The sequence below is a fragment of the Carassius gibelio genome, chromosome B24 (assembly GCF_023724105.1).
Source record: "Carassius gibelio isolate Cgi1373 ecotype wild population from Czech Republic chromosome B24, carGib1.2-hapl.c, whole genome shotgun sequence".
NCBI classification, from domain to species: Eukaryota; Metazoa; Chordata; class Actinopteri; order Cypriniformes; family Cyprinidae; genus Carassius; species Carassius gibelio.
In genome coordinates this window covers 13,525,604-13,539,654 of record NC_068419.1, presented here as the reverse complement: position 1 = coordinate 13,539,654, position 14,051 = coordinate 13,525,604, and the positions used below count along the sequence as shown (strand labels likewise).

Sequence of the window (14,051 nt, the reverse complement as noted above, 5' to 3'; positions counted from 1 at the left end):
AAGCGAGGTAAAACCATTTAATATATGGTTTTACCTCGCTTATTAGAAAAACTGATAAACTATAAACATGAGCTCAACCTTCCTGAAATGTTTTCATTTAAGAACATTCAAATGTATAATAAAAAGAAATTAGTGAAAATTGTATAAAACAATGTTATTAAAAAAAATTATAATTATTGGGCTAATTATTGGGCTATAAATAAGACAAGCTTTAAGCATAGGTAACTTACAAACTGAAATGAATACTTGAATTTGTAAATCACAATTACATTTGTAAACTCACACCAGCGTGTGACACATGTCTACAATATCAAGACTTCTGCAGGTATGTGATTGTCTTCAGAAAGAAGAGACCATGACAGATGACAAAAGAGTCACCAACAAGTAAGATTTTTAATAACTAGTTTCTAATGTGCCACAGTCTGCTGGGCAGGACAGCAAACAATGCCCAACGGCATAACTCTGCGCATTACACATCTTGGCCACCGGGAAAATTTGGGATAAGCTGTCAGTTCACCCCAGGGGAAACAACTCAGGGAAACACTTGGAGTTAGGACTATGGTGTGTCCTGTAAGGTTGGGGTGGGTGGGAAGAAAAGAAAATCCCAATCAATTTGATAAAAATATGAATTTTAAATTAACTAAAGAAATTTTACAGAATTAGTTTCAAACAACAATAAAGAAATAAAAAATTAGTAAATAAATAATAAAATTGGTCTTTTTTGTCAGACTGGCTAGCTCTGGTGCAGAACTCTTGGCCGGACAGATCAGCTATATACCCATAGTTCAGTCTGTTATAGTCTGCATCCAGGAAACCTGTAAGCACATTTGTAATTGGGAAGAGGCCACCCTTACAGGGCAGGGAAGCTCAAGGCTGTCAGTTCACCCCACGGAAAACACTTGGAGTCAGGACTAAGATGTGTAAGGTCCTGTAAGGTCGTGGTGGGTCAGACATAGGGCACAGCCTAGGCTGCCCTCTAGACCCTGCTCTATCTGCCTCGCCCTCGCTCCTGCTTGGCCAGCTCTCCTTCAGGAGTACCCCTGGACATCCATGGCAAGACACCTGCCCATGCATCATGTGAACCTGGGCCTCCCACTGTTAAACCTGGGTTACTGGTTTAACCAATCGCAGCTTCCAGAGAACCATGCCACCGGTCCCCCAGAGCAATCCCTGTATTCACTTTTGTCGGCCTAGCCTCAGATTCCAGGGTCCACTGGGGGCCCTTCCACCCTTCCTCACCCACCTCAACCTGACAGGGCCACCTCTCCTCCACGGGCCCCAGTCCTCTCACCCTGTATCGAACCTTGACCCAGAATCAGGTAATCTGTAAGTCATTTAGCACCTGGTTATCCAAAAAATTTAAATCTAAATTGAAAAAGAAATGGGTCAATATCACCACAGAGTGCCTTTCAATACTCAAATTTAGTTTTTTCTTTAGATTTACCATTCACTTTATGTCATATCAAAAAATAGTAGACACTCAAGTACTATAGAAAAATATTAGCTGAGCTCCCACACATTTTTTTACATAATGATGGGCCATTATTCGAAGCATAAACCATACGATACAGTATGTCAACCCTTTCATGGACATATATTACTGTTAAATACGTTTTCGTTGGAAAAATAAAAAGGCAAATTATATTTTCCATTTCAAAACAGTGTCATAAAAAATATAATAATAATAATAATAAATAATATAATCAATTACATCCTCAATCACATTTTAGTTTTTAGCAATATTAACTACAAATGAATGCTATGTCCAACCTGTCGACAATGTTTATGTCCACTCTATTGAGGCTAAGTGGTCAACAGGGTGGACATTTTGAACTTCAATTAGCATATTAGCTTACAACAAACTGTGACTAGCTTTCTATTTACCTCAGCAGTGCCACAGGCTGATTTGCCTCCATGCCACGCCGCACTGAAGCAGTCATTTCTGCAAAAGGATTCCCGACCAAGTATTGAGTGCATAACTGAACATAATTATTAAGGTTGACTTTTTTTGTATTAAAAACACTTTTATTTTATTTGTCGGATGAAATATGCTAATTTTTTGAGATAGGAATTTTGGGTTTTCGTGAGCTGTATGGCAAAATCATCAGTATTAAAACAATAAAAGACCTGAAATATTTCAGTTGGTGTGCAATGAATCTAAAATATATTAAAGTTTATTTTTTATCATTACATTATGGAAAATAATGAACTTTTTCACAATATGCACATTTTTTGAGAAGGACCTGTATTATTTGCAGCTTGGACTGAATTTCATGCTGACTTTAAGTAGCTTCTGTATCCTAATAGCTGATCAGATATCTCAATATTTAAAAGAGTTTTACAAATAACCTGAAAATTAATAGCAAAGATAGCTACAAGCAGCAATCACAAATAGCTTGTGTGGACAACACAGTTCCCTTTCAGTCAGTCACTCTCAGCATCACGTCGCTTAGAGATATCAATCTACCTCGAGTGTAAACTAATGCCGCGTTCCAGGCAACCCGTTACCGGTGTTTTTCCAACCTTCTTCCCGTGGCAGTGCACTGGAACAGCATTCAAACCAGTGACTTCCCACACTTGAACTCGTACTAGATCGATGTACTCCCAGTTCCGAACTCTGACATCACATAGCCCGTGAAACAACAAGAGCAGCCCCTACAGATAATATTGTCTATGGATGCAGTGTTTATGCAAGTGGTACACATTGAAAAAACAATTTTAGGACAATATAATATTGCAATAACATTTATAATCTAGCTACAATTCCTTGTGCTCAGGAAATTTGGCATTACTTGCCTTGAACGGTACAAAGTCGTGAGTCGTGGTTTGAAGTCGTAACTTACGGGCTCAAAAACCTGCCTGGAACACAGCATAAACAAGCCAATGCACATTGGCATGCGATTATTGCATCCAGCAGCTGCTGATCACAGCATGAGTATAAGTAGGCAGCAGGTGCTGTGCATAAACTGGTTTTCGCTTCGGAGACTGGACGAGTTCAGCAAACTTTTTTAGATCTCTTCATGTTGACGGTACAGTGCTTCAGTGGTGATGGTTTCTGGCATCACAGACACAGTGCTAGATCAGGGAAGCAAAGGACCAGGCCTTGCTCGTGGAGCATTACTGGCCCACTCGGACTTGGTTCATGGAACTGAACCTTGTGACAGCCCCTCCTTGGCAGGTACCTCTGAGGAAGGATCTACTGACTCAGAGACGGGGCACCCTGATGCACCCATGTCCAGACCTCTAGAAACTTCATGTCTGTTCCCTGGACAGGACATGGAGGTTCTAGGTGACCTACCCCAAGAGGTAGTTGACACCATCACTTTGGTGAGAGCACCATCTACGAGACATGCTTACGCCTTGAAGGGGAACCTGTTCATCGTGTGATGTTCTTCTTACAGAGAAGACCCCCGGTAATGTCCAATCAGAGTCATGCTGTCCTTTCTACAGCAGAGGTTGGGGCGAAGGCTGTCTTCCTCCACCATTAAAGTCTATGGGGCTGTGATTGCTGCCAACCATGACCCCAGGGAAGGAAAGTCGGTGGGTAAGCATTACCTGATCATCAGGTTCCTTAGGGGGGCGAGAAGGCTATATCCTCAACTGCCTCCATCTATACTCTCTTGGGACCTGTCTCTGGCGCTCAAAGCACCAAGACAGGACTCATTTTAGTCTTTGCAGACAGTCGAGATGAAGTTTATGAGATGAAGTTCAATGAAAATTCTGCTCCTCCTTGCATTGGCCTCCATCAAGAGGGTAGGGGACCTGCACACATTTTAGGTAGACGATTTGTGTATAGAGTTCCGGCCGGCTGATGTGTCCAAGGTTCCCCCTACTCTCTTCAAGGATCAAGTGTTCAGCCTGCAAGTGCTGCCCCCAGTGGAGGCAGACCCAGCCCTAGCTTTGCTTTGTCCCGTACAGGCATTGAGATGCTACGCAGACAGGATGCAAATCTTTAGGACCTCAGCCCAGATTTTGTCTGTCACAGAAGCCAGCAGGAGACGAATGCCGTCTCTAAGCAGAGGATGGCCCACTGGATTATGGATGCTATCACCCTGGCTTATCAGGCACAGGGTGTGTCTTGCCCATTCACGTTGTGAGCTCACTCTACTAGAAGTGTTGCACCATCCTGGGCACTAACCCTCATTCCCTGAAGGAGTGAACAGAGAAGTCCCATCGCCACAGCTTCTGTACCACTGCTGAGTGGCCAGGTCACCAGCTTGGCTCCTCAGTGAAAACCTTAATATGCGCTGCACAGGCTACCTACTAGATGCTAGATGCAATAATCACATGCTCGTTTTGTTTACACCCAAAGTAGATTGGTCTCTCTAAATGAGATGCCAATTCGTTGGTCATCTGACATGACTTTTCAATTCCCTCTTTCAGGAAATGAGGGTTACATATGTTACCGAGAAATTTCTTTTTACAAATATAAATAAAAGTGTTTATAAGTCTTTGTAAGTTTTGTTTTATGAACTAGGCTACTATATTTCAAGCGACAAATAATAGTGTCTTCCTTTTATTAATTGCAATTAAGTCATGAAAACTTGACAAATGTTTTATTTTGGAGATCACAGATTTCTTTGCAAACTGATTTCATATAGATTAGACTTTATTAAACTTTGTTAAACTATAATGAATTGTATGCATTTTTACTACAAATCAGTCTATTAAAATGCATTACAATTTTATTTAATTACTTCTTTTAAAACTATGAGATCTAAAAGGATTTGTGACAAAAGTGTCTATATTGTCTATTTAAATCTACTCATTCAGTATCAATGATTACATTTACAACTTGCATGTGCAAGATAAATAAATCAATATAAAATGTAGTTGTTATCCTGCTTTTTACATATAGCTTAATATCATAACAACAATATTGGTCTTGTAAAATATCTAGACAAATGCCTATGGACGTAAACACTGATTTTAGTCAATTTTTCATTACCTGAAAAGAAAAGAACCTTCGGGTTTTCGATTTTTGCCACCTACTGGACTAATGTGAATCTTTCTCTCTTGCATGCTAAAAGGAACCCAACATAAATAAATAAATAAATAAATAATGTTAAAATGTTTTTTTTCATTTGCTCACCCTGAGGCCCTTCAAGATCTTCTTTCTTCAGTAACAAAGTAAATATAATTTTAACTGAAACCATGATGGTCTTGGTCTGTGTAAAAATTATCATTATTAGCCTGCCTGTAATCCATAGCCTCAGGCAAATGGTCCTGCGCACTCACGCTACTTTTTTATTTAATTATTTCTGTTTTTAATTGCAGAAAGTGAAAGAAAATGTAAAAATGTCTCAAGAACTTGCTATAATTTTCAAGTTTCACTGCCAGATTTCAAACGTGCGGTATGTAAGTTTTTGACTTTAAGTTAAAATATCTGAAAAACAGGACAACAGTCAGTTATTCTCTTTGAAAATGTGTGTTCCGGGCTGGAATGTCCCTCTCGGTTTTGGGCTGTGTCTGAAAGCCTAGGCAGCTGACTTGCTGCCTTGCTGCATTATGAAGCAATGACTTTGTAGGCAGCGTTTTTGCACGAAGACACCTCAATAAACGCACAGGCTTCTGAGGCAGCATAAAAGTTGAATAATCGACAGCGAATAGAATGAATTTTGGTGATAACTAATCAAATATTTAATTATATTTAATTACAATAATACTAATTTCTGGCTAGAAATAACATTTAAAAGTGAAAAGAAGTGAAAAGTTAGTCAGAAATATACATTTACACACAACTGACCTCCAAATGCAACTTCCAGACACCATCTTTATTTTTTAGCTCATCAGTCACGGAATGGAACGCACAGGATTGTGGGATATCAAAGGCAATGATACATCTATGCTGCCTGCAAAATTTTATCAGAAGAAGGTACCTCTGGAGACAGGAAGTAAAGCAGAATTTGGACCCTGTCGAGTCCACGAGGGAGCATTGAGAGAAATATCTGGGAAAGACTCGATTGTCACGCCAGAAATAACGGTCTGGTCTGGTTGCTTTTGCTTATGGCACCTGGGCATTAGACAATATTTACATGCTTATTTAAAATGTATACAGTTGTAATAATAAAGAATGTTCCATTTGAACTAAGATTACAATTTTAACACATAATAAAAATTTGCGTGAGTTTCAGATGAATTTACAGGTTTAAATATAAATACTAGGTTTACATATGACTCAGTAAAGCCCTGACGTTAAGCACTATTTATTTAATGAATCATAATGCGATCGTATTATTCAACAACTGGTCGATGACCATAATGCTTGTATAAACTGTAGGTAACAACTGGTAAAATGTGCACCTAGGTCATAAAAACCGTAATAATAGCTACACTTAAATATTTTCTTCTCAGACATGTCATCAATTGCTCTTGAGCGAAATGTCCTCCCATCCGTTGTCTGATTGGCATTTTGAAAGGATTCCTGGTTAAAGTGTACAGAGCCTGCATCTATGCGAGCTTTGTGGAAGGCCGCTTCAAGGGTACAAAGTGGGCACTGCTGAGCACACTTCATAGCATTAAAATGCTGAATGGGACGACCTATGGACTCAGTGAAAAAGTACCGCACCGAAAGTCCACATGAAGTGCGGCATTTGGGACAGGGCCTTGGATTCGGACGTGCCTTGATGCCTTTCTTTACCCAACTGAATTTCATACTGTAGCCAGTTGGCGGAAAACACAGTGTGTTTAATTTCATTCATCATCAAGTGAACCCGTTCCTGTTGGTGTCGTCAATCTGGCAACCTGCCTGCACATCTAGTGTGAGGAGGAGGGTTCGGGTGGAGAGAACGCTCTTCAATATTTTGAATTTGGAGTGCATTACCTAATTCAACCACTTGGTGTCAATCCTACATACAGCACCTTTCAACGATTGGTCGCAGATTTGTCAGTTCTGAAACTTTAGAATTAGCCAACATCAGTAATCATTATTGTTAAGATTTAAATAATATAAAAATAAAGACTAAAATAAAGGATTTTAATAATTTTAATAGACTAATGGGCTAAGATCATTTACATTATAAAACAGAACTTTATCACTGATTTCTTGCATGAGTATAAGCTCTCCCAGAAAGCTGCAGTTATAATCATAGAAGCTACTTACATTGTATAATAAATGGAACTCTTACTTCTCAGTCAGAATTCACAAGGCGTGTGCACTAAACCAAACTCTGATTGGCTAATTTCATTCATAAGCGCAACAGAATCATGAGTAATTGGCTATGATGTGCAACGCTGTACAAGCGCATGAAAAGAAATATGCCACATTTAATAAATGCTTGATAGACACTTTTCAGTTAATTTTCATTTGATTTGCGATAGATTTTAAAGTGAATTAAATCAGTTTATTTATACAAGGGCAAAACTTATGCTACAGAACACAATGTCCTTTTTTTTATGTTAGGCCTATAGCACCACCCAGTGTCCGGTGCACGTGAGGATGCCTGAGTAGTAGGGGTTTTAGAAACCATCACACCAATTTTGAGGTCTCTATAACTTTTAAATGACTTTTTAGACACTTTAAGAGCAAAACACGAGTCCCGTAAATGGCAGGACAGTACAAATACAATTAAATGTTTTATGTATGAATTACATTGGTTAAAACTAGAAGAAAGATAAGAATCAATGGTGAGAAAACGTCAAGCATCATTTGTTTGCAGATGCCAGTTATTGTCTTTTTATTTTTTTATTTTTTTGCCACTGTGTAAATTAAACGTCCGAAAAATGTCCAAATACCTGTCAGGGCCACTGTATGTGTGTATGTATACATGAGAAAATGAAAGAAGGCCTGTAGCCTGCAGAGCAGTACTCATGTTTGTTTGAAAGGCTACTACCGTTGAATAAATCTGCAGTCTGCATGGTGAGCTCACCGCCTCAGCACAGATGTCCGCTGAACAGCACACTGAGGAAATGCTGTGACCGCTTCTCTATCTGCCTCCTCTCTCTCTTTATATTAGCTCTTTTTTCTTCTTCTTTCAATCTCGCCTCACTCCACCAGCTTGCACAATATTTTGCTGGTATTCAAAACACAATTGGATTGGTTTATTATCTTTCAATTAGCTCTGAAACAGACAATCTGCATGATCTCTCAGCCTTTCTCGGTCCCTGTAGAGATTATGAGGGTCACAGTTCACATATCTTTATGCTTTAGTCAGACATACATATTAATGTGAAGGACATTTATAAACTAATGTTGCAATAAATTGCCAGTGTTAATTACAATCCCAGTATATGTAAAATGTATGCACAATTCAATGTTTTTGTTCCCAGCTGTTTTGTTTTTACCTGGTATCATAGAAGGCTGCCAAATAAAAAAGTAATTATTTTATTGCAAAAAAAATACACTTGTTAACTATTAACTATGTAATTTCTCTCAATAAATTCTTAATTTTCTGCTTATTAATAGTTAGTAAGGTAGTTGTTAGGTTTAGGTATTAGGTAAGATTAGAGATTTAGAATAAGGTCAAGTAGAATAAAGGCATTCATTTGTTCTTAATTAGCACTAATACATGGCTAATATTCTTGTAATATGCATGCTAATAAGCAACTAATAAGTGTTACCTATTCTAAAGTGTCAAAGTTTTAAATCTCAGCTCATGATTTAACAAGTCTCCATGAAGCAGATAAAATCTCCTGTTGGATAAGGCAGTAGTTACTTAATTCAAAAGATTTTTGTAGAACAACAGTGCCATCTCGTGTTATTTTTGTGCTAGTGATTGAACTACTAATAGAAAACTGACCAGAAGCAAGGATTTTTGTTTTGTAAGGAATTATTCTACCATTTAAAAGTTGTGGTTCAGTAAGATCCACAAAAACTATTATTTTCAACAATGATAATAATAAGAAGAAATGCTTCTTAAGCACAAATCAGCAAACTAGAATGATTTTTGAAAAATCATGTGGTACTGAAGACTGGAGTAATGATGCTTTGCAAGCACATTAATATAGTAGTTTAAAGTCCATAAAAACAACCAAAAATTTTTTTTTTTAATTAAATTGTATAAACATTTCACAAATTACTAATTTTACTATATTTGATATTTTTGATCGGATGATTGTGAGCAGCATGTATTAATTTTTATACTTAAAAAAGATTTCAAATCTTGTGACCCAAACAATTCATGTTCATTTACACATAAAAAAAAAACTTTCGGTAACCACAAACTTAAAGTAAGAGTGCATATTATAACTTAAAGCTAAACAATAGTGAACAGCTGCATTGACTTGAGGAGTTAACAAACATACTCCATTCGGGCCCTTTTGACAAAAATCACAAGTTCTGTAATTATTCGTCACTTTAGGACTGTAAACTGGACAGCTCTATTGGCAGTAGAAAGCTTATTTGTCATTTTTACAGATTCAATGAAACCTCAACATTTCATAAATCAGATATAACACCTTCCTTAGCAGCTTTCAGACATGTTATTACATTTAAACATACTGTAGTTTCTTCACACTTTATCAATTCCAACATAAATCTCTCTCTCTCACTCTCTCTCTCTCTCTCTCTCTCTCTCTCTCTCTCTCTCTCTCTATTTATATATATGTGTGTGTATGTGTGTGTGTGTGTGCACCTTTTTCTTAATCAAGTTCATTAGTTAATGAGCAAGACTATATTTGCAAAAAATTCTGTAAACGTGTTGTTTTTGTCTCATTTTTCATTCCATCTGTTTCGTCCATTCCTTCTGCTCTTTTTCCCTCTTTGCCAGGTTCACGGGGGTGCAGGAGGCTGTAATAGAGTCCCAGAAAACCCAGGCCCATTAAATTTGACACTAATATAAAAAATAAAATTGGCAGGAAGTAGTCGGTCCGTTCAGATTCTGGTTTGAGCAGAAACAACACAATAGGCGCCGAAAGGTTGTGACACACGCTGAAAGTGTAATACAGTGTCATGTGAACTCTGGTGTTCTGTCCTTTAATGTTAAAAAAGGTGAAAATGAGGATAACTCCAACAACGGCTCGATAAAGATGTTCAAGGGCTCGTGAAGTGCAGAAGCTGGTCTGCTCCAGGAATGCCCAGAGGGTTCCCAACAGCCAGATGCAGGCCATTGGTACAGTACTGAAGGGGGAGAGCATGATGAAGAGCGTGAGGCTGAGGATTCGAGGGGTTATGGTAAAGATTTTGTAGGACAGATATACGATTGTTGGGACTCCAGAAGGCATTTGCTTGAGGTAAGTAAGAGATTGCCGTAAACAGCGACGATAGTCTACCGTGGCCCAGGCTATGGAGAGAAAAGACAGGGCCATGCTGATGTCTAAATAAGAGAGAGAGAGAGAGAGAGAGAGAGAGAGAGATTTTTAAAATGACAAAATCAGTCTGATTATTGGTCAAACAATTAGTCTTTTACAATCTTGTTTACAAACTTATTTCATAAGACTTTTTTTACAGTACACTTTTACAGCATTTTTACAGTACACTTTAAAGCAATATATATATATATATATATATATATATATATGATTTTTTAATATGTTTTTCAAAGATGTCTCTGATGCTCACCAAGGCTGTTTATTTGTTTAGCAACAGATATGTTGTGAAATATATATACATTTTAAAATGTAAGTTATTCTGATAATAAGTTTAAAGTTGCGGTAGGGAACTTTTGACGCTCTAGCGGTTGATAAACAGAACTGCTTGCGTGTTGCGGAAGGACATTGTAGCCGGAACTACTTCTCTCTGTTTACGTCTATGAAGAATCACAAAGGTACTGGGTTACTCCGCCGCGGTGCCCCCGAAGAAGTCTAAAATAGTCCGAATATAAACACTTATTATAGGTGCACCCTAGTGATTCAGGACAAGCTAAAAACACGGTTTGGAAAATGGATTTATGGTGTACTCGCTTATTATATACATTTTGTAAATCTTGAACACAAAAAAAAAAGTTAGGGACCGCAGCTCTGATTGGTTGTTTTTTACCCGGAGCGGATGAATTCCTGCAAATGGCAATAGGACCACTGGGAGGAGATTATGTGATTTTTTCACAGATTATCTGTCTCATATTCTACTGTCAGGACATAATGACAGGTTTAACAAATATGTAAAAAAAAATACATTTTTACAAAAGTTACCTATTGCAGCATTAATGTTTTTGTGGAAAGCCTGATACTTTGTCAGCATTCTTTGATGAATTTGAATGTAGAAAATATTTTAAATTCTGATAAATGCCTTCAATGTCAGTTTTGCTCATTTTTAAGCTGAATACAACTATTAGTTTCTTTAAAAATAAAAAAAGTCGTTGTAACCCCAGACTTTTAAATGGAGGTGGTGTATTTGTCAAAATTGGTATTTTTCTGCTGAATCATGACTAGGTTTACGTGCAGGTGTGCATGTAGTGATCGTATCTGTGCAGGACTCACATTGCAGATTAGAGCGATGGTTGTGCTCCAGTATGATATAAGCCTGCAGAATGAGTTGAGGAATGCTCTCCAGGAATGTCTCAAACATGCGGAGCATGCTAAGATCGGCAGCAAGACCGAAAATCTGTAACTGCTCCTCCTGTCCCGAACGCAGGGCTTTAAAACTCTTCTTCAGGAGATGGATATACCTTAGAATAACAGATAGAAAAATAAATAAATACTAATAATGCCTTAATGAGTAGCCGAACCAAATGTGTGAATGTCATATTTGCATTGCTTCCTTCCTTATTTGAAAGCAGGGGTCTCAATGTCCACTTTCTGGTCAAATTTAACTTCAACCCTATTCGAACACACATGAGCAAGCTAATGGTCTTCAGGATCACTAGAAAGTTACAGGCAGGTGAGTTTGATCAAGACTGGAGCTAAACTCTGCAGGAGACTGGACCTCAAGGGCCTGAGTTGGGTATGCCTGTCTGCTTATAACACACATTTCTCACTTTGCAGTGTTTTTTTTTTTTTTTTTTTTCTCTAAACTTTGCCTCTTTTGTTCCAAACCGATGTGACTTTTTTTTCTGTGATAAACAAAAGCAGACAAAAATGCATCAGTTTTTTTTTTTTTATTTTTTTTTTTCATACAATACAAGTCAAATGTTTTGGACCTGGCTTTCATTATATTTTTTCCCCCCACAGAAAAAAGAAAGTCACACAGGTTTGAAATGACACAAGGGTGAGTTAATGATGACAGAATTTTTATTTTGGATGGACTATCATTTTAGCATTTGAAGTATTAGGTTCACTCATTTCAAATTGATTCAAATGATAAATTAGCATGACGTTACCTTGTAAAAATGCCTATCTGCAGTACATGTATCCCGATCAGATGGCAAGTGGACAGACCCTCGTCGTCTTTATAATTTTTCTTATCATCTTTGAACCATGCATAGCTGAATGCCTGTATGCATACAGATCCAGCCAGAACAAACACAAGAGTCAGTGTGGCCCAGATGAGATGTCCACTTCTGAAGTACTGCACAGATAACATGAAGTCTGATCCAGTGTCTCCTAAATGAAAAATGATTCCAAAAACTGTGGATAGCCACCGAAACCAGGTAAATTTCTCTCCAGACTTCATGATTATGATTTATGAACACTTCCGGCAGTATTGTCTTGTTAATGCTGAATAAGTACAGACATTTGGTTCCTTGAGAACAGCTGGTTTACTTGTTCTCCTCATGTCTTTATCCAACCTGTATTGAATGATAGAACATTTTCATTGATACATTTCTTTGTGTTCATTATCTTTTATGTTATCTGAATGTATTTCTACTATATATTAACGTTCTGGACCTTGTCCAGTACAATTCACTGCACAATTAATTATTAATGAATACGTAATGTGTACAAACTGTGTGTGTTTGTGTGTACTTGTTTATGTTATATTGTGGGGATCAAATGTCCCCACAAGGATAGTAAAACCTGACATTGTGCATGATTAAAAATAGTAAATGATGTTTATCTGAAAGTGTAACAATGCAAACAGGTTTTCTGTAAGGGGTGGGTTTAGGGTTAGGGGATAGAAAATATTGTTTGGTCAGTATAAAAGTAATAGAAGTCTTTGGAAATAAATTCACAGAAACGAACGTGTGTGTGACCCTGGACCACAAAACCAGCCATGAGGGTTCATTTTTCATGCTAAATAAATAACCTTTCCATCAATTTATGTTTGTTATGATAGAACAATATTTGGCTGAGACACAATTAATTGCTACAAATATACCTGTGCTACTTATGACTATTTTATTTTTATTATTTTTTTTGCTTAAGACACTGTCTTAACATAGAGGCTAAGTTTAGCCTATGCAAATGCCCCAGGTTTATGTGCAATTTACATAAAAAATGCAAAATGTTGTTATGTACTATTTTAACAAAAACATCCTCAAAGTACATAAATCAAGTACTTACTGTTTTCATGCTGTAAAGTAAATTTGACATCAGGACAAAATTAATTTGCTAACTTTCATTATCCAGCAGTGAGCGACGATCATACGGTATACTGTTGTTTTGAGATAAGCCCTAAACTTTCACTTTACAATGCTGCGAGTGTAATATTAACTTGCATTTACTCTCAGTTACAGTCAGGAAATGTTCAAATTGTGAGAAGTGCCATTCGTGACTTACCAGGGTTTCCTGTCTTCTGCTTGCTCATATCAGCAGTGACCACGAGTCTCTGGTTCAGACCATATGATTTCACATCATTCATATGACTGAACAAACCACTCCCTTTCTGTTAATGTGTGATATAATACACACCCAAATATTTCTTTAGACACTGTAAATGCAAGGGGTGGACCAATGAGTAAATAAAGCAATCATTCATTCCCTGACACTCTGAATACAGAAGAAATGTCTTACATTCTCACAGCTTTAATACTCACATTTTAATCTTCTCAGCTTTCCTAGGAAACAACTGCACATTCTGGTCATTGCTGAGATCCTAATCTGAAACTACCAATTTACTATCGTGTAACCACATCCTGGCAATGGCCTGTGTTTAAATGTGTTTGGCTGTTGTTAGTGTGAAAAAAAAAAATGAAACACAAGAAATGCCTGTTTTGGTATGCTGCTTTACGTGTTTTACAGAGTTTCACGCTACAAAGTGTTTGGGGTCATTGCAACTCCTTTCGTTGATTACATTT

At 37.5% G+C, this 14,051-nt stretch overlaps 1 protein-coding gene across 2 annotated transcripts; it reads right to left on the bottom strand.

The window, feature by feature from the left end:
* Positions 1–7,659: 7,659 nt before the first annotated feature.
* Positions 7,660–13,743, bottom strand: LOC128013431 (XK-related protein 9). Of its 2 annotated transcripts, none has more exons than XM_052596418.1 (4): positions 13,534–13,743; positions 12,195–12,602; positions 11,356–11,543; positions 7,660–10,253 (listed from the first exon to the last, which is right to left on the bottom strand). In XM_052596418.1, exons 2-4 carry the CDS (start codon positions 12,485–12,487, stop codon positions 9,610–9,612), a joined length of 1,125 nt encoding a protein of 374 aa, XP_052452378.1. In that variant the 5' UTR covers positions 12,488–12,602; positions 13,534–13,743; the 3' UTR covers positions 7,660–9,609. The 2 variants fall into 2 exon arrangements, with proteins under 2 accessions (XP_052452378.1, XP_052452379.1); XM_052596419.1 differs by lacking the exon at positions 13,534–13,743 and adding an exon at positions 13,318–13,527.
* Positions 13,744–14,051: the final 308 nt, after the last annotated feature.

Coding starts and splice junctions, on each gene's coding strand:
- LOC128013431 (XM_052596418.1), bottom strand. CDS start 12,487: ATGAAGTCTGGAGAGAAATTTACCTGGTTTCGGTGGCTATCCACAGTT. Junction 11,544..12,194: donor CAGATAGGCATTTTTACAAG/GTAACGTCATGC, acceptor TGTTATTCTAAG/GTATATCCATCTCCTGAAGA. Junction 10,254..11,355: donor CCATCGCTCTAATCTGCAAT/GTGAGTCCTGCA, acceptor TCTCTTATTTAG/ACATCAGCATGGCCCTGTCT.